Source organism: Megalops cyprinoides, chromosome 2 (assembly GCF_013368585.1).
Source record: "Megalops cyprinoides isolate fMegCyp1 chromosome 2, fMegCyp1.pri, whole genome shotgun sequence".
NCBI classification, from domain to species: domain Eukaryota; kingdom Metazoa; phylum Chordata; class Actinopteri; order Elopiformes; family Megalopidae; genus Megalops; species Megalops cyprinoides.
In genome coordinates, this window is record NC_050584.1 from 64,299,458 (window position 1) to 64,318,307 (window position 18,850).

Here is an 18,850-nt window from a genome sequence, read left to right on the forward strand (position 1 = left end):
AAAAATTCTTCAGTGCGTCTCAAGAACAGAACCCTGCTGTTTTCGGGAACAGCGATAAATTTGCTGTTTCAACTGTGACCACATGGTGGCAGCATATTTCCATATTATGGATCTGTGGTATTGAAGCATAAAGTGAAGATCCAAATACGAGGATATGTGAGCCTGGCTGTAGAATATTTCTGAGACAGTAATCCCATGACATCAGTTTGTGACAAAAACTGACCGCATATTGGAATATGGCTAAAATGATCAACTTGAATCAAAAATACCTAGCAGTACCCTTTCTTTGGAAAACAAGTCACGGTGTTACCAGTTTATTACTATTTTGTAGGGAAAAGGGACCAATTCAGTTTTCACCAACACCTTATCAGAGATACAAATTGTTTTTTAATTAATCACCGATGTTGCAAAAGACTTCCATGTGCTAATGAAACTCTTTATTTGGAGATCCTAAAGGTTCTGCAACATTGGTTAAAATCACTCCACGGGTAAGGCGCCAGAGTCAGTTAAAAAAAAATTAAAACTGTTAATGACTACATACACAACCCTGATTCAAAAGACATGTTTTCACCTGAAAAGCCTGGGTCATTTTCTTTCCCTCTCTCACTAAAGCTGCGGGTCACAGCCCTGCTGGTCGGACATGGTCATTTTGCTGAGGTCGATGCCGTTGCTGATGAAAGCGTTCTTGGCGCTGCTGACGGCGTCCTCTGGAATCCAGCGGGAGCGCCCGATGATCCAGGCGTAGTCCACGTGGAAGATCCCCATTATGCCGGTGCAGGAGTAGACCGCCGCCACCGTCTCGTAGTCAGTGTACAGGACCCAGTACGGGCTGTATGGCGAGACTGTGTAAAGGACATGCGCACAGAACGGGGGGGGGGGGGAGTAAACGAGAGAGAAAACAAGAGAGAGAAGGGGAGGGTGAAGGAGGGAGAGAGAGAGAAAGAGAGAGACACAGAGGGAAAGAGAGGGAGAGAGAGGGAGGGGGAGAGCAGAGGGAGAAAGGGGGGGGGGGAGAAGGAGAAAAAGAGAGAAAGAGAGAGAGACAGAAAGAGGGAAAGGTAGATGGAGAGATGGAGAGGGAAGGTGTGAGCGATGGAGAGAAAGAGAGAGGAATAGAGAGGGTAAGAGAGAAATAGAAAGAGAGAGGAGGAGAGAGGGAGGGATGTAAAGGCACTTTAGTGTTGTGTCCTTGAGGCCTGGGTCATTTGGCACAGCTGGTTGTTCCACTGTTACTTTCAGTTGAATGATGCACAGCGTCAATTCTAGCCAACTACAGTAAAAAAAAAAAAAATACAGTAAAACTCAGAAGTATATTTGACCCAGTTTCTCAGTCAGTACGTTTGCACACAGTAACGATATTTTGCCAGTAGAGGTGGAGGTTGGATCAAAGGGGCTATAACTGACTATAAGGCCTTCTGAGAGAACCTCTTTGGAAAACTAGTGAAGTTCATCTTGAAGCTCATCTTGCCTCAGTACTCACAGTAGGAGAAGCTGACTCCCAGCTTGGCCGGTTCGTTAAAGTCTTGCACGACTGCTGTCCCCTCCACTGTGTTAGGCTTTCCATTCCTAAGGGAAGACAGCCATGGCAGGTGTAACCCACATAACAAAGGTGAGCAAAATACTTGGCTAAAGAAAGATTTTTAATACAGATTTAATAAGGGCTGCAATATAACATAATGGTTAACGAGCAGGACCCTTAACCGAAGGGTTGCCAGTTCAATTCCCCGCTGGGGCACTGCTGCTGCACCCTTGGGCAAGGCACTTAACCCACAATTGCTTAGATAAATATCCAGCCGTATAAATGGATAACATTGTTTAAAAAAAAAAAAAAAAAAAAAAAAAGCTTTAGCCGATTTAAGTCGCTTTGGATGAGAACGCCTGCTAAATGCCAATATTGTAATGTATAAGTTTAAATCAAGAGGTTGCTGGTTCAAACCCACCTGCTGTGGTGACCTAGAGCAGCGTTTCCCAACCCTGCTCCTGAAGGCACACCGTCCTGCATATCTTCTATCTATCCCTGCTCTACCTACCTGACTGAACTCATCAGTGGCACTTTTGATTAGCTGAGCACACCTGATTTAGTCAAGCAGGAAGGATACATAGAAGATATGCAGGACAGTGTGCCTCCAGGAGCAGGGTTGGGAAACACGGACCTAGAGTAATGCATTTCAGATGCCTCTAGCAAACACCCAACTGCACAAACGGCTCCCTGTGTACCCAAGATGCAAAGCTGACGTCGCCCAGGATAAAGCTGTCTGCTGAGCCAATGAAGCACCAGCAATGCATTGCTTTGTCTAATTGACATCATGAGGAGCACGTGCTGTCCGCCGGCGGCATAGACACTCACATCAGTTCTGTGTTGACCACTTTGATGGATTCGTCAGCCCTCATTGAGTAATTGGCCTCTGCACATTCTCCTTTCTGCCAGAGGTTCGGCAGCCTGGCAATTTCATACCACTTTCCCAGGTACTGCAACAGGAGTCGAAAGAGAGGTGGAACCAAAAATCTTCAGTATTGAAATATATAAACTTTTAAATACAAAATGTACATATATCACATTCTGTAATGATGGGTTGTTTGAAATTGTTTATCTCCATTTCTATCTGTAGAAAATGTTCATTCTTTTTTTTTGCTCTGGGGCAGCTGTTTTGAAAACAGTGCAATACCACCTGAAAAGATTGATTGATTGATTGATTGTTTGATTGGTTGGTGGTTGATTAGTTGATTGATTGATTGGTTGGTTGGTTGATTGATTGGTTGATTGGTTGATTGATTGATTGATTGACTAGGGGGATTGTACCTTCTGGAGCTCAAAGTTGGGCTGGACAGTAGCATCTGGACAGGAGCCCCAGTGGAACACCTGGCCGCTGACGAGGGGCAGGAGCAGGGGCAACAAGAGGGCGAAAGAGGCCTTCATTCTTCACCAGTGTTCCTCCTGAAACAGCACAGTACCTCAGCAATGTCACAACAAATATGACACATCCCCCATCACTAAAAGCTGCAGATCCCCTGCCAAGAACACCTCCCACCCCTGAATGCTAAAGTTTCCACCCCAGGAGGAGACACCCCACCCCCAAATCCTAAAATTCCCCTCCCAGGAGGACATTGCTCACCCCTGAATGCTAAAGATCCCCTCCCAAGAGGACACGTCCCACCTCTGAATACTAAGGTTGCCCTCCTAAAAGGACACGTCCTACCCCTGGAATAAAGCTCCAGTCTCAGGTACAGCTGTGTTATTATGCCTTTTAACAGCATACAAAAATAGAAAATAAAATATAAAAATGTATACTCTCATATTCTCCCTAGGGCCTATGGGCACCAGCTAGGCAATAGGAACAGCTATAGGTTCTGCGGGCACTTCAGGAACATATAGAGATCCACTTCCAAAACCACATCGTGCTTAATGCCCAAAATCTCAACCAAACATGCCTGCACCCAAGCAGCTGGGATGTCAATTTTTGGAATGATGAGTTTTACTTTAACGTTCACGTTTCTCCGAAAGCAGAAACCAGATTATCTGTTGTTACCATGTTTTTGTGTGCAGGGTTTTCATGACTTTTGTAAGAGTCTGTGAGGTTGGCTTTCATCACCTTTATGCAATGGAGTTGGTTTTGCCATCTGATACGCTCTGTGTTTTACATTCTGCCCACAGCTCCGGCCCCATTCAAGGCTTCCGTGTGATTGTGTTGCTTTTGCAGTTACACAGGCTAAACCAGTCCCAGGATTAGGTATGTTTTGTGTTTAAGGGTGGGTGGAGTTTTTTGGGTGCTGTTCTAAATGAGGGTTTGTCGCAGTCTTCACAGGAGACCAAACGACCGCGGGGTGATTCTGGATACCCGATCCAGTCGGGGGGGGGGGGGGGGGGGGGGGGGGGGGTGGGGGGCATTAACATGCAAACGTCAGGGCTTATGTTCCAGTTGCTGAAACAACATAATCAGCAGGGCTGAGTGCTGGTTACAGAGCAGAATGTGCAATAGCTGCTGGCTCGAGTCCCCGGTTTTATACCTTCAGCCAAAGTACCGAACCTCAGCTACTTTAGCATGCACAAATGAAAAATGTTGTAGAAATGTCAGCTATGCCTGTTTCCCCAGTCCAGGGTGCCTGCTATACAAATAAATGGTATAAAGCTGTGATTTGTGCAAATTAAACAGCACTTGTACCAGAGGTGGAAAACCCCGGCTTCAGAAAGTAAAAGTCCTGCCACGTATTTGTTCTAGCCTTTCGCTAAACAAGGTGATTTCACTAATTAGCTCCTCTACGTGGCTGAAGAGTTGTGCTAATTAAATTCAGCTGGTGTAATGAATGGCTAGAACAAATATGTGGCAGGACTTTTACTTTCTGAAGCCGGGGTGTCCACCTCTGACTTGTACACAAGATGCATTGGTACACAGCTCGCTCTAAATGGTGCTTAGGCATGGACCTCTAGAGAACCTCTATTTCGCAGCAGTTTCATTCTCAGTGAAATGTGGCAAGTTGATAGTAATTTCATGTGTTAGAGACGCCTGGCTAGAGCCTAATCATGTGACAAATATCACAATGCCAAAACAAGATCTTTGATTTTTCTCTCTTGTAAGGGATTGTTTTTTTTTTTCTTTCAAACTATGAAAACCAATTACAACATAACCTGACCAGTCTATCCAAGGGAACCAGATCAAATGCATATCTGACAATGAGTCAAGTTAGGTCCAGAAAGACCCTTCTGAAGTGAAAAATACAGCAGACACAACAGGTGAAAAGACAGAAGCATTGTGGTTTTTTATCCTTACAATTGCTTTCATGGCATGAAGTAGCATTTGTGGATTTGGTATTTATTTCTTTGAATGTATTTATTGAATAGGAAAACAAACAAAATAAATGAAATGCATATCTCAGTCGGATGGGTTACGCAAGGTTAAAACCAGAGGAAGTCAGTTCTTACCTGTGTGTCTTCTTCAGATTGCTCTCTGATGCTCTGGGAGAACGCCAGTGTTTTTCCTCTCCTCCCACAGGGTTGCTTAGCAGGAGTGTAGTGGCTGAAACGAACGGCTGATTCAGTTTCACTGCGGTCCGTGAACAATAGCCAACATGCCACAAGGCTGGGTCTTGACCCCGACAGCCAATTGGAGGGGAGCGCTCTGATGATTTAACCGCTACGTGGCAAGTGGGCCACGTCCCCGGGGGGACAGGGGACTCGGTCACTCTGTCTCATGCTGCGTGTCACACCCTCAAACAGGGGCGGCGGTGTAGCAGTGCAGACAAGGAGCAGGGCTCGTAGCTGTAAAGGTTGCGGGTTCAATTCCCCGCTGGGGCACTGCTGCTGTACTTAACCCACAATTGCTTCAATAAATATCTGGCTGTATAAATGGATAGCGTTTAAAAATTGCAACCTGTATAAGCCACTCTGGATACGAGTGTCTGCTAAATGCTAATAATGTTATGCAATGAAACAAGCGCTAGTGTTTTGTTAGACCGTGCCTCTTCTCTCCCACCACCACTTACACGGTAGGCCACTCAGACAAAGCCCAGGAGCCAGCCCCCTCCCTGGGCTGGCCTCCTTTACTGCTGACCCCGGTGGGTCCTCAGTCCTGGATCCTTCGGCACAGGTGTCCAGGCGCAGGTTTTGGTTCAGGTCCAAGGCCCTTCCAGACACAGTCAGCAAGAGCTGCTGCAATACCTTCCCTGTTGAGATTTCCATAGCGCTGGAGGCTCAAACCCATCCTGCATCTGGAACGTCTAAATCGCTATCCGAATCGCCTGCATCTGCATATGCTCGAACTCAATCTTCTCTTCCTATCCATCAGAGATGGCAATCGGTTCACACCCGTGGGCCTTTGTGATGCGCAGCTCCACTTTTCCCCCTTGCATGGAGTGCAGGAAGCTCATGATTAGGCCTCCATTTCAGCGTTCTCCGGGCTCTGTTACCTGAATGTGATGCCATCTCTATCAGTGGCCTCATCTGTTTCAGAGACAACGGGAGAACTTTGGCACTCCACCCTGCCTCCACGGCCTGCTGTGGCGGCAGGTGACATTAATATATCTTTATCTGTGCATGGGTGTCTGGCAGGAGAAAGCAAGATTATTGGATAGGAGCCAGAAGCGCCGAGCCCTATAGAATCTGGAGAGGTGGAGCCCTGCCTTCCTCAATGGCTGAACTGGCATTGCTCATTGTCAGGGTGTGCTGTGCTCAGTATTGTATGTTGTATAAGACCTGGCTTCTTCCAAAGAAAGAAACTTCATTTATCTGTCTAGGGCTTTGTTTTTTTTTTTTTGTTTGTTTTTTTTTTCTATTCACCATGACTTGGTTTTAATTTCAGTTTGATTGTATACACTGCAGCATTTCTAACCTGCGTCATCATTAATAAATGATATTCCGTATGTACTTCACAGAGTAAGTACAAAAGATGGTGAAAAACATTCAAATAACTAATTTATTTGTTTCTCTTAGTCACTCTTGATAAAAAAAGGTTTATTATTAATCTAAGATGATGGAATGGAAAACAACAAAGTTACTAACATGTATGAGCTTGTTTTGGAGTAATGCTGATGTTTAGAAAAAAGGTTAGGGGTGGAGGGTGAATTTGGCAATCTGGAAAACATCACTCACAAAGAGGTAATTCATTTGTTGGAAAAGATAGAGGCAGTCTCATGAGCTAGATAGATAGATAGATAGTTGTTATTGAATTAAACTACAACTTAACACAGTCATCATTAGAGGGTAGGTAACTGAGCAAGCTGGTTGTGCATTCCTATTAACATTAGGTTGGTTAACATTGTTAACATGTGGCTACAAGCCCTGCTCTTTACCACTACACCGCACTGCTACACCCATACAGTGCATTGTGTGCATTTAACTTCTAAGCAAGGGACGAACACAGATCACTCAGTGCTGAGCCCGATGCGTCATTGGCTGTAGACTCTCCACCAGCGAAATAAAATGTGAGCAGGGAATTTCCCCAACAGGAGAGACTCAGAGGACTGAAACGATAGAATTCCAGAATTTTCTCACAAACAATTCCGTCACCGGGAAGACTCTGCTGTCTTTCTGTAAATGACATTAAAAAAGACCTCATTCGTATGAGTCACCCTTCCCTCGATTACCCTAAATGGCTCCTGCATGGCCTCATTCTCTTGCTTGCTGAGCAGAAAGGAAGAGAGCAGGGGCAGAGACACACGTCTTTCCCTGTTCAGGTGCACAGAGGTCATCTCTGTTACCCACGCTGACGTGTCAGGAGACGTGTCAGTCTGAGACACAAACAGGGTTTCCCTACATCACTCTGAGGTGCGGTTAAGGATGCCAGATGTGTATCAGAGATCTTCATAGGAAAAAAATGAAAGTTGATTCAGAAAGCATTGGTCCTTTTACAAAGCTTCCATCAGGAAGAGCAGGACTACTGGTGTGGTAACAATGACAGACTCCAGCAGCTTTTACCAAGATCCTACTGTGAACCCATCCACACAGCAGCACCGATAGGACATCCTGAGTAATTAAAACATAGCAACACATGGTGGTGAATGGCAGCCCCCAAAAGACCTGCAATTAATTTAAGAAAAGATCTTAGATTACTCAATTTTTCTTTACTTCAGCTTGCACTCAAACACTTAAACATTCCTGTCCACCACCAATTTCACGTACTTTCAAGAGAATCTGGGAAGGCCTTACCAAATATCGGTCTGATTTTACACTGACGCTTATACATCTTGCTATGATTCTATCATTGATCATTTAAGCACATGCTCTTACAGGATGGTTAGAGCCATCATAAATGCACAGTACACCCCACCGCTGTCTATGGACACAACAGGAATATGCTGTTCTACCTGAAACCACATGGTGGCAGTATACCTCCCCCTTTTAGACCAACAGGACTGAAACTGAAAATGAGTTGTCCAACAAAAACACCACAGGAGAGTCTGGTTTCTGGAATTTTATTTTAATTGCGAATTACGTTAGTAACCCCACGATATCAACAAAAAAAATTAAATAAATTCTACATGTTTATTATGTGGTTGCAATTATGAATTCTCAGATAGGACACTTGAATTTTTCAAACCGTCTCAAATCTGTCAGAAATGAATGGCAAAGTTACCTTCTTAGAAGGACACATCCTACCCCTGAAAGCTAAAAATAAAGCGTTATTGTACCTTTTAGCAATATACTTAAACATACTTAAACTTAACCTAAACTGTATTAAAAATCTATTAAACTAATGGCCTACTTTTTTTAGAGAACATTTTTAAGCTATGCCAGTTACAAGGCAGATATTTTACACCAGAAGTTAAGGGGTTGTATTCATAAAGCAATTTTAGGAAAACCTCTTGCTAAAGAAAGGAATTATTAGGACTAGGAATTATTGTAGTTTATTAATCACAAAAGTTGCAACAGCCATCTTTTTTCTGATATAGAGACCGTAAAGATTAAGTGCTCGTGGTTAAAATTACTTTATGAATAAGGAGCCGAAGCCAAACCTTCCCTTCATTTGAGAAAAAAATAATAAAATCTGCTGATGGCCCTATATAGGCCGCTTTTCTCTCTCTGTCACCTAAGGCTCCTTCTCGCAGCCCTGCTGGTCAGTCAGGATCATTTTGCTGATGTCGATGTTGTCGCTGGCCAGCATGTTCTTGGCGAAGTTGATGGTGGTCTCGGGAAGTGTGCGCGTGCGGCCGAGGATCCAGGCGAAATCCACATGGAACAGCCTCACCACGTCGGTGCACGAGTACACCACCGCAGACGTGACGTAGTCGGTGGACAACACCCAGTACGGGCTGTAGGGCGTGACTGTGACACAGAGAGAGAGAGAGAGGGAGGGACAGAGAGGGACAGGGAGAGACAGAGAGACTTAACTTGTACAAAGCTCTTTAATGTTTCTTAAATGTATTATTCAGAGAAAAAGTACCAAAAAAAAATTTTTGAAAAACTTTCAAGCATGCAAACCTACATTTTCAAAAACCAGAACTCTCTTTGCTAATATAGTGCTCATCGATTTGACGAATATATGATATAATTATTTATCGGAGGGAGAAGGAGAGAGCGTGAGACAGACGGGGAAAGGGAAAGAGAAGGAGGTAGGAGGGGAGAAAGAGAGAGAGGAAGGGACAAGGAAGGGAGAAATTCAGAAGAAAGGAACGGGAGAGAGAAAAAAGAGAGGAAGGGAGAGGGAGGAAGTCATGCAAAGTTCATTCATACTGACGATAATCCATTTACGCAGCACTCCATTCCGTACCTTGTTAACCGCCCTACTCATAAGGTGAACCTCAGCATACTGCATATTGAGTAAAACTTAAGCTGTACCCAGAGAGGTTGCTGGTTAAAACCTTGGGGGGAAGATGGGACGCTACTTTTATAAATTTGATTCAAGCCTTAACCTGAAATGCTCCAGTTTAAAATATACAGCTGCGTGAATGGATAACATGTAAACTGGTTTGCTATTCTAGTCACCCAGAACTGTTCGGTGCTCTCTGCTTGAGACTTGGGTTTGGTCTCATTTGGCACAACAGGCTCAGCCAGTCTTGCTTTAAGTGCATCATAACTTGCTTTATGATGCACAGTGGCAGTTAGCAGCTCTAGCCAGCCTTGTAATGAACACTGTATAGCAGAACACGCCAGACACGTACACAAAGAGGATGACCTTTTACCCCGAGCTTCCTGCTTATTACGTCTGCCTGACAGCTATTCGTTCCCCCATGGTACTCACAGTAGGAGAAGCTGACTCCCAGCTTGGCTGGCTCTTTGATGTCTTGCACCACAGCCGTCCCTTCGATAGACCTCACCCTCCCTTTACTGTGGGAAAACAAAGCAAAAAAAGTTAGCAAAGTCGTTGAGAACTGAAACATAGGGTTAATGACATGAAACATACTGTCATTTATTTTCTTTGGATGCATGAAATGGATTCAGCATACCAACAGCAATTACTGGTTATAGCTCACAAGCAATATAACCAGTAATGAATCAGAAGGTTGCTCATTCAAATCCTTGGGTGGGGCACTGTGGTTGTAACCTAAGGTATATTATTTCAAATGATATAGTGCTGTATATCAAAGATGTACGGTGCACCAAGATCCATTGGTCATCCAGGCTAAGGTAAAACCATAAATAAATGTTAGCGCACTCTCACACATAACTGACGCCGTGTTAGGATATGCCACGTCAGCACACTTACAGGAATTCCGTGTTGAGAACTTTAATGGTTCCATCAGCTCTCAGGGAGTAATTAGCCTCTATGCATTTTCCCCTCTCAAAAGACGCTGGCAGTTTCTCAATTTCATACCACTTTCCAAGGTACTGCAGTTGGAGAATTAGAAAAAACATCATACAACAACCAGTTAACACAATACACAATAACACAAGTGAACAGTGGCACGTATCGTATTCTAAAGAGCCTTGGACCTCGAGGGTAGACAGCCATGGTCCCGGACTGGCAGAGATGTTTCAAGTTTTTTGTTCCATACGAGCTCCTAATAACATTATTGGATTAATTATTATGCTAAATTAATTCAGGTGACCTCATGCTTGGGCCTGTTATTCACTTAGTGTAATAATTGATCCAATTATGTGATTAAGGGTTCAGAAAGAAAAAAAAAAAAACGGAAACATCACCAGCACTCCAGGCAGTACCGGAGAGCTACCTCTGCAGTAGGGTTTCAGTCCTGGTCTGGGCTGTTGTGAACTTAAATATAGCACTTTTAATCTTACAAAATAAAATTGTATATTAAAAAAATGTAATCTAATGGTTCAGCGCACTCGCTAGCTTTACCTGCTAGTTTGTACCCTGGCCAACCATTGAAACCTGGTCATGCAGTGCTTCTAATATTGTTGACTCCGTATGGTTATTTGCTTGTGCTTTATTCTACTTCACTTATAAGTCGCTTTGGATAAAAGTGTCTGCCAAATGACGCTTTTATCCAAAGCAACTTACTGTAAATGTAAGTGTAATGCAATGCTCCTGGAATCATTCGGCTGCACAAATGCTTCACAATGGTCGTGATGCGAAAATGCCAGTTTCCTTCACATTAGTGATGGGAGAGTATGGATTTGTAGATCCAAAATGGGTGGACCTATCACATGCTATCAATGACTCATCCTGAAGACATTTTTCACCTCCTTCTTGAATTTGTCCAGTGTGCTTCAGACAGCATAACTGAGACTTCCCTACATACCACCATCCAAAGCTAGGTAAATCAGCCTGATTAACTGTAAACAAGGCCAGTATATTACATGCAGCAGAGATGAATTGCCATACAGCCTAAGCATGAAGGATGCATCTGAAGTGGTCACAGTGGTACTTATATTTGGCTTGGAGTCTAACAAAAGGGATGGACCTCCCATTTGGACAGCATGAACAGGGAAAACAAAAAGGGATAGGAGGGATGCTGTGAACAGGAAGTGGTAAGCGGGGTTTTTACTGTTGTGGCTGGGACCAGTTTGTCAGTTGCTTGGTTAACTGCACAGAGGCTGTTTGAAAATTGGGAGGGACAAGATGGCACCTTTTGGAGGTTGAAGTTGGGCTGGACGACGGGCTCTGGACAGGGGCCCCAGTGGAACACCTGGCCGCTGACGAGGGGCAGGAGCAGGGGCAACAAGAGGGCGAAAGAGGCCTTCATTTTTCACCAGTGTTCCTCCTGAAACAGGCAGCACAGTACCTCAGCACCCCTGAATGCTAAACTTCCCTTCCCGAGAGGAGACTTCCCACCCCTGAATGCGAGAGTTCCAGTTCCAAAAGAACACATCCCACCCCTGAATGCTAAAGTTCCCGTTCAAAAAGAACACATCCCACCCCTGAATGCGAAACTTCCCCTCCCAAGACGAAACTTCCCACCCCTGAATGCTAAAGTTCCCATTCCAAAAGAACACATCCCTCCCCAGAATGCTAAAGTTCCCATTCCAAAAGAACACATCCCACCCCCGAATGCTAAACTTCCCCTCCCAAGAGGAGATGTCCCATCCATGAATGCTAAATTTTCCCTCCTAAACAGACACATCCTACTGCTAAAAGTCCACTCCCAAAAGGACATATCAAAACTCTGAATGCTAAAGTGCCACTCCTAAGCATGACAGACACATCCTACTCCTGATAAAAGTTACTCTCCTAGGTATGGCTCTGCTAATGTACCCTTCAGAAACACACTTCAGCAACACCCTCACCCTGAATCACACTGAAACATCCCGCGGCATAAATGGGTAATGTGTAAAAAATGTAACCTATATAATTCACCCTTGTAAGGCCGCCAGCTAAGCAAGAGCAACAGCTAAAGGCTCCGCTGGCCGTTATGTGCACCTTAGTCAGTAAGAGCTGGGAAATACAGAAACAGATCACAAAGATCTTAACGGTGATTCTGATCATCTGGCACACAATTAATTTTGTGTTGTCTACGAATTCAGCTTTCCCGCTTCTTCGAACCCGGACACCTTTTTACTCCACAAAGTTTTTTTTCATCGTGGATTTTTTTACTCTTTCATGTGACGAGGTGCACTGACGTTGGAGACAGTCTTGTTGTGGCGATGTTGCCCAGTGATAATGCCTAACAGGTGTAGAGAGCTCGAGCCGGGGCCTTAAGCTTAAGGCGCAGGACTTTGTAACCGGAAAGTTGCTGGCTCGATTCCCCACTGGGGTACTGCTTCTGTATGCTTGGGCAAGGTACTTAACCCACAGTTATCTTAGTAAATATCCAGCTGTATAAATGGATAACATTGTTAAAAAAAACTGTAACTGATGTAAGTTGCTAAGGATAAGCATCTGCTACATGCCAAAAATGTTACAAAAAAAAAAAAAAAATGTAATGAGCTTTAGCTCTGATTCCAGATCAAGGCTTCTGTGTCCCCCCATGTTGCTATACCTGTTAAGCCGGTCTCAGGGTTGCCAAGGCAACTGTGTTTTATGTTTTCATGTTCACTGTGGGCGGGATTCTAGGATGCTTTTCCCTCTGAGGGTTGTCCCTCATTACAAAACAAGGACCCAAGCCACCTGGGGTAATTACACACACACACACACACACACCTGAATGAGTAACCCACACAATAACGAGGGGCATAGGGCAGTAGTTACTAAACTAGGTGTATGGAGTCAAAAGGTTGCAGGTTCAAGCCCAGCATCACGCAGCTTTAAGCAGAGCTCTCAGGCTGAACTGCTCCTCTGTTTAAATGGATAAATTTGTATAAATGTTGATGTCAATAAAGGCATCCCCTGAGGAAGCAAATAATGTAATTTAGTGGTCTAATAAAATGTCCCTGCATTTGAACAGTATGAAACAATGTTGTTGAATTCACATTACACATAGCTGTGCATTTAGTATGATGGTTCACTGTGCCACATTTTGAGATGATTACGGGATATTTTCTGCCTTGTTAAATGCAGAGGCCTGGACAGAGTGGTTACCGTGTCACTTCACTGCAGAGGACAACCTCGTTATGCATAGAATGAATTAAACACTTAAACACTGCGACCTGACAATCTTGATACGTGACGTGGTAGTCCAATTCACTGACCGAGGAGCCTCTAAGCAATGACTTAACTTTCAGTGAACAAAATGCGGTCACAGCAATGCAGTCAAATTCAATGAAAATAAAACCACCCCGCTTGAACCCATCTACAGGCGTATGTAAAACGTTGCGACAAATATATGTCTTGTCTTTTTTTTTTTCTTGTTCATTTGTTTTCGAACCACCAAAAACTATTGTTCATCTGTTATAAAGCTGTAAATTGCTTACCTGTTGCACGAAGAATCAAGTCTAATGTATTCAGAGTTAAATTCTCTCCTTAGTCAATCTATTAAAGTAATTTCTATGACAGATTTACTACGCGTTTGGTCCTTTAGACTGCGTTTGTGGTACACAGCAAGTTAGGTTTGTTTGGTGTTAAGAGCTTACCTCCGTCTGTAGACAGCTCTCGGCCGCGCTGGGACTCTCGCTGATGCGTCGCTTACGGAGGATGAACGACGGGTTTTGTTGCGTCAGGAGGCGTTTCTAACATGGACTTGGTGATTAGCTAAATTATTGTCATGGGACATTCCAGGGCTAACGTTATTAAACAGACTCTCGCTTACCTTTCTGTGAGAGGCCACTTTTGTTGCGTTTTTTTCCCCGTTTATTAACTTTTGATTTAAAAGAAATAATAGAAGCATATCTCTCTCACTACCCCCCTCTATAGATAATATATACAGAGACAGAGGTATACAGAGGGAGAGAGAGGGGGGGAGGGGGGATGGAATAATATTGTATATTGTGCTTTACCAGTAATGGTTTCAACAAACAATGTAAGAATGAGATCATGTATGAATATTTATGAATATTTAACTAATAAGCATTGGGCCGTCTTTTGTCGTCAAAACAGCTCCATACGGGTTGGAATGCTGTTACACAAGTTTTGAACTCCTTCTGCTATGGTATTGGACCGATCTTCAGGAAGAAGTCTTCAGGGCTTTCAAAATATATTAGATCTGCTGCATTGGTTTAGAAACTCGCATATTAACGTGGTTTGTTTCAAACGTGTTTCACAGCAGGAACATATTGCTAATTAGTATTTACATTAATATGAAGCACACGTGTAGACGTAAATTGGGACTTAGCTACAAAATGCGTGTCTTTTTTATATATTCGTTTCTCTACTCCCTATGCATAATTCCAAATAAGGTTCTCTCTTTAATTCTGAGTTTTGTACATCTTGTGTGTCATTTTTGATCTTCAGACTAATGCTGTCATGTAACACCCGATGGAAACGACCCGTTCACATCCGAACTGCTGTACCGCAGTTCTAACATTGAACACAGGGGGTCGCGTCTCACCAGAATAAGGAATGAGAGAAGCCAAAAGAGGAACGGGAGACGTGCTGAATGTTCCTAATGCAGTTTTATTGTTACTATTCATTGTATAAGGTCACACACTGCACACATTGTCGATACTCAGATATATCAGGAAACAATGAGTTACAATCATTCAAGCAGGAATTCTCTTAACGACGTGCCAAATATTAGGCCTAAGTAGAAGTTAGCGTGTAAAGAAATAACCACATTCACCTTTTCGAGATTTATTTGTCCTTGTCAAGGCAGCGTAATAATTTGTTTCAGTGTTTTTCTGTTGGGCGCGTTATGGAGAAGTGTCCGGCTGTGGGGTGGAGTTAAAACCCGTGGCCGGATCTCTTGCCTTTGGCCTCATGCCACATACAGTTAAACCCAGGATATATGACCAGCACCAATTATACTCGTGCCAGGCCAAGATAACTAGCCCTCACCCGTGTCTCCCAAACCAAAGGTAGCCTGTCTGATTCATTTATGAGTGCCCTGACTTAGCCTGCTAAGTGTCGCTGCACAGGAGGTGTCAGTTTGAGGCGGTCCCATGTGTTGGTCAGTGGTCACCTGATAGCGTCAAAATCGGTAACAAGCAAAGGGGGACTCGCACCAACCTGGGCGATTACGCAGGGGGAAATCGCCTATCTACAGCGGGGAAGTGATGAGAGTCCCATTGACTGAGAGTATTAGATCGTGAATGTAGGCTTATATATTTTTTTTTAAAAAGCCCTGCGACAGTAGCGCTCCCTGACCAAAAGATTTTTTTTGTTTGTTTGTTTTTGTTTTTGTTTTGTTTTTTTCCTGCCTGTGTGGCCTTGATCTTTTCTGAGTGTAATAATGAAATCCGCAAACGCCACAAAGGGCAGAAACGTCCAGCTTCAGGTGCTTAAAAACGAGAGCTCCACCCTGCAGCCGGACACGCCGCACGCACGCACGCAGCTCGGGCAGCACCGGGCCTCACGCAGCCACAGCGGGAGCCGGCGACCGCGACAAAGCCGCGCAACCGGTCTGATCCGTCGCCGTCATGCGCGCCACGCTGATGCCGTTGTAGGTTAGCGTGCTGCGCAGCTGCTCGACGGTAGTGGCGGCCAGAGTCCGCGACCTACTCAAGATCCAGGCGAAGTCCACGTAGAAGAAACCCAGGTAGTTAGTGCAGGAGTAGACGAGCGAGTAGTTTTCGTAATCTGTGGACAATACCCAATACGGGGCACTGGGCGCACCTGAAAGGGAAGGAAGACAAAGTACATAACGTTCGTTTAGCACAGCGCTTCCCAACGCTCTCCTGGAGGACCCCTTGTCCTGCATGTTTTAGATCTCTCCCTGCTCCAACACAGCTGATTCAAATGATCAACTCGTTATGAACTCTGGAAGCTGCTTAATAACAAACTGATCATTTGAATCAGCTGTATTGGAGCAGGGAGAGATCTAAAACATGGAGGACAAGGGGTCCTCCAGGAGAGGTTTGAGAAACGCTTTAGCACACGCTCCTGTTTAGGGCGGCGAACACCAATGAGCTGTTTTCCTATTTCTAACGCATCATCAAGACCAGAGTACAGGACCTGAGTCTTGACACGGCGGCAATTTAAAGCCTCGACACTCGCACATCAGTGCACCACCTATTGACAACAAATTACTTCTTGTTCCCTTGTTAACGCTTCTCCAATACCGATTTTTAAAATTTACGTCAGATTACAAAATTTACCCTCAAAGAAGCTGACTTCCAGGATAGCTGGCTGCGAGGGATCCTTCACTCGAGCCGTCCCCACGATCTCGTTCACAATCCCGTCAGACCTGGAAAAAGGGTAAAGCAGAGGACTCTTACAGACAGCAGCATCACAGTGGCCGGACTCCGGCGCGGCTGGATGCCGACGGGCGCGTTAGCACTCACAGCAGCTCCGCGTTCACCACCTGGACCACGCCCTCGGGCTTCAGGGTGTAAGTCGCCTGGTTGCACTTTCCCAGCTCGAAGGCCGCGGGCAGTTTCTCGATCTCATACCACCTTCCCATGTACTGCGGGGAGGCAACGGGCAGGTTGTCAAGGCAAACGTTATGTTTTGGTGCGGCGAGTTACTGGTGTACGGGTGTCAGTTACAATTGCACGATTGTTACATTACATTACATCATTTAGCAGACGCTCTTACCCAGAACTAAGACACTTGCAGTCTTCGTTAAAACTTATTTTCACTCTATTATCTAGCTACTGCGATTCGAAAAAGACGGATATATAGTCTATGTATGATACCATACTGGAAAGGACAGTTTTCTGCGAACCAACGAGAACAATTGACCAATCAAGAAAATATTGTTTCTTTGGTTACAGCACAACCGTTTAAAAGTCATCAGCTGTGAAATGGGTCACCTTAGCGACATCAAAGGTTAGCTGAACGGGCGGTTTGGGACACCTCCCCAGGTGGAAGGACTGGCCGTTCACCGCAAGGAGGGACCCGAGGGTCAGCAACAGCGCCTGCAGAACCTGCATTTCCTCACGGTGTCTGTCAGAGACTGAAAACCAGAAAACCGGGACCGGTGTAAACAGATGCTCAGATTCTGACAGGATAACATCCAAATTCACTCGTACAGAGTTTAATGGCATTTGTGTGGCCTGCATTTTCTGCGAGATATTTCTAGTATTATAGTCCAATGTTGGCCTTCTGTAGAAGAATGAATGACAATACTGTATGTATTGTTAAGCAACTATAAATATAGACACATAGTACAGCACCACCATAAAATGAGGAAAGTGCTTTCCTTACCTCTAAGGGAAAGCTGTTCAGCCTTGGGTCGTCTCGAGTTCAGATGATTCGATGTAACAAATGAGGTTGGCGGTCAGCTGGCGGTAGGCACTTATATAGAGAGTTTTTGGAGGAGAGTGTTGCTTAACCGTACAAACAACAGCTAAGACCTTCACAATGACCATTAACACTTATACAACGTGTTGACACAAGAGTGGAAAAAGACTCTTAGATGGTGACACGTGCGCAGATAGAGACAGCCAACTGCATGTGCGCACACGCGGCTCTGTATAGACGCTAACACGCTTATGAAACCCCTTTGTGAGGCTGTACGTCGCCTGGTTTTATTAGCAGTAAAGCGCAAGACGCTCACGTTTGACATTCATTGACTTTTAAAAATCAATTCATGCGAGATCTCCAGAGCAAGATTTCAGAGTAACATCTGAAATTCAAGTACGTTTCAGATGTGTCGTCCACTACAGGCGTTAAATGTGAATACTATTTTCAAAGTTCCTCAAAATATTTTGCATGCATAATGTTACATCCATCAAAATAAAACACAAATTAAACACATCTTTGGCCTTTTCTTGACTTGAACATCATTAACATTGCAGGGATTCTTTTTTTGTAATGTTTGCGTTCTCCAAGAAGAGTTTAAAGTCAGTTTAAAAGTTGTTGGTTGTTGAAATTATGATTGCAAATGACTGGCTGTCCCTGGATATCATTCTTGCTCTAGTCAAAAGTCCCAAAACATACCCTTTCTGGTAACACTGAACTCTATAATCAGTCCACTTTTCTAGTGAGGTGAATCCTTTACCACTCAATACATGTATTAGCAAGCATATTGAGTTTTTTTTTTTTTTTTTTCGTTCTTTCTTTGTGGAACTATAATTCCAGATCAGAGAGGTGTTCCCTCTGCTCCAATGACTGAATCTTTTCCAGGTATCTGTTCATGGTGTAAAATGTAAATTGGTTTCAAATTTAGTGCAGTGTCAGTATTTTTGATCACTGTACAGTTTTCTACCAAGCCTATGTACATCTGTGTATCTATTTACTCTTTGTTACAATTGTTGTTGTGTGTCCAATAAGGTGCTGAATATAGATGGCAAATAGAAGCCTGATCACCGTTATCAATACAGGAGAAAATTGTTCCCACAGTGACGAGCTGCCTTCAGCATCCTACAGCATGTATCCCTTTTAAAGAACCACAATCACTCATCGATGGCTTTGGATTACTGATCCCAGAGGGTCCCCGGCATGGCATTATGCTCTTAGACAAATCCTGGTTAGCCCTGAACTTCAAGCATCACACATGAGCATCTCCTGAAACCTCTGGTACAGAGAGTAATTTAAGTGCTTAC

General features: G+C 44.1%; 3 protein-coding genes across 3 annotated transcripts; all 3 read right to left on the minus strand.

Moving 5' to 3' along the window:
* Positions 1-606: 606 nt before the first annotated feature.
* On the minus strand, positions 607-2,931 carry LOC118773594 (apolipoprotein D-like). The gene is made up of 4 exons (XM_036522603.1): positions 2,801-2,931; positions 2,348-2,469; positions 1,481-1,566; positions 607-842 (listed from the first exon to the last, which is right to left on the minus strand). The coding sequence occupies exons 1-4, from the start codon at positions 2,915-2,917 to the stop codon at positions 607-609; spliced, it is 561 nt and encodes a 186-aa protein (XP_036378496.1). The 5' UTR covers positions 2,918-2,931.
* Positions 2,932-8,321: 5,390 nt separating this feature from the next.
* Positions 8,322-13,774, minus strand: LOC118773194 (apolipoprotein D-like). The gene is made up of 5 exons (XM_036522023.1): positions 13,682-13,774; positions 11,461-11,595; positions 10,137-10,258; positions 9,672-9,757; positions 8,322-8,755 (listed from the first exon to the last, which is right to left on the minus strand). Exons 2-5 carry the CDS (start codon positions 11,575-11,577, stop codon positions 8,520-8,522), a joined length of 561 nt encoding a protein of 186 aa, XP_036377916.1. The 5' UTR covers positions 11,578-11,595; positions 13,682-13,774; the 3' UTR covers positions 8,322-8,519.
* Positions 13,775-15,714: 1,940 nt separating this feature from the next.
* On the minus strand, positions 15,715-17,236 carry LOC118772121 (apolipoprotein D-like). The gene is made up of 4 exons (XM_036520388.1): positions 17,117-17,236; positions 16,646-16,767; positions 16,460-16,548; positions 15,715-15,977 (listed from the first exon to the last, which is right to left on the minus strand). The coding sequence occupies exons 1-4, from the start codon at positions 17,234-17,236 to the stop codon at positions 15,715-15,717; spliced, it is 594 nt and encodes a 197-aa protein (XP_036376281.1).
* Between the last annotated feature and the right edge of the window lie 1,614 nt (positions 17,237-18,850).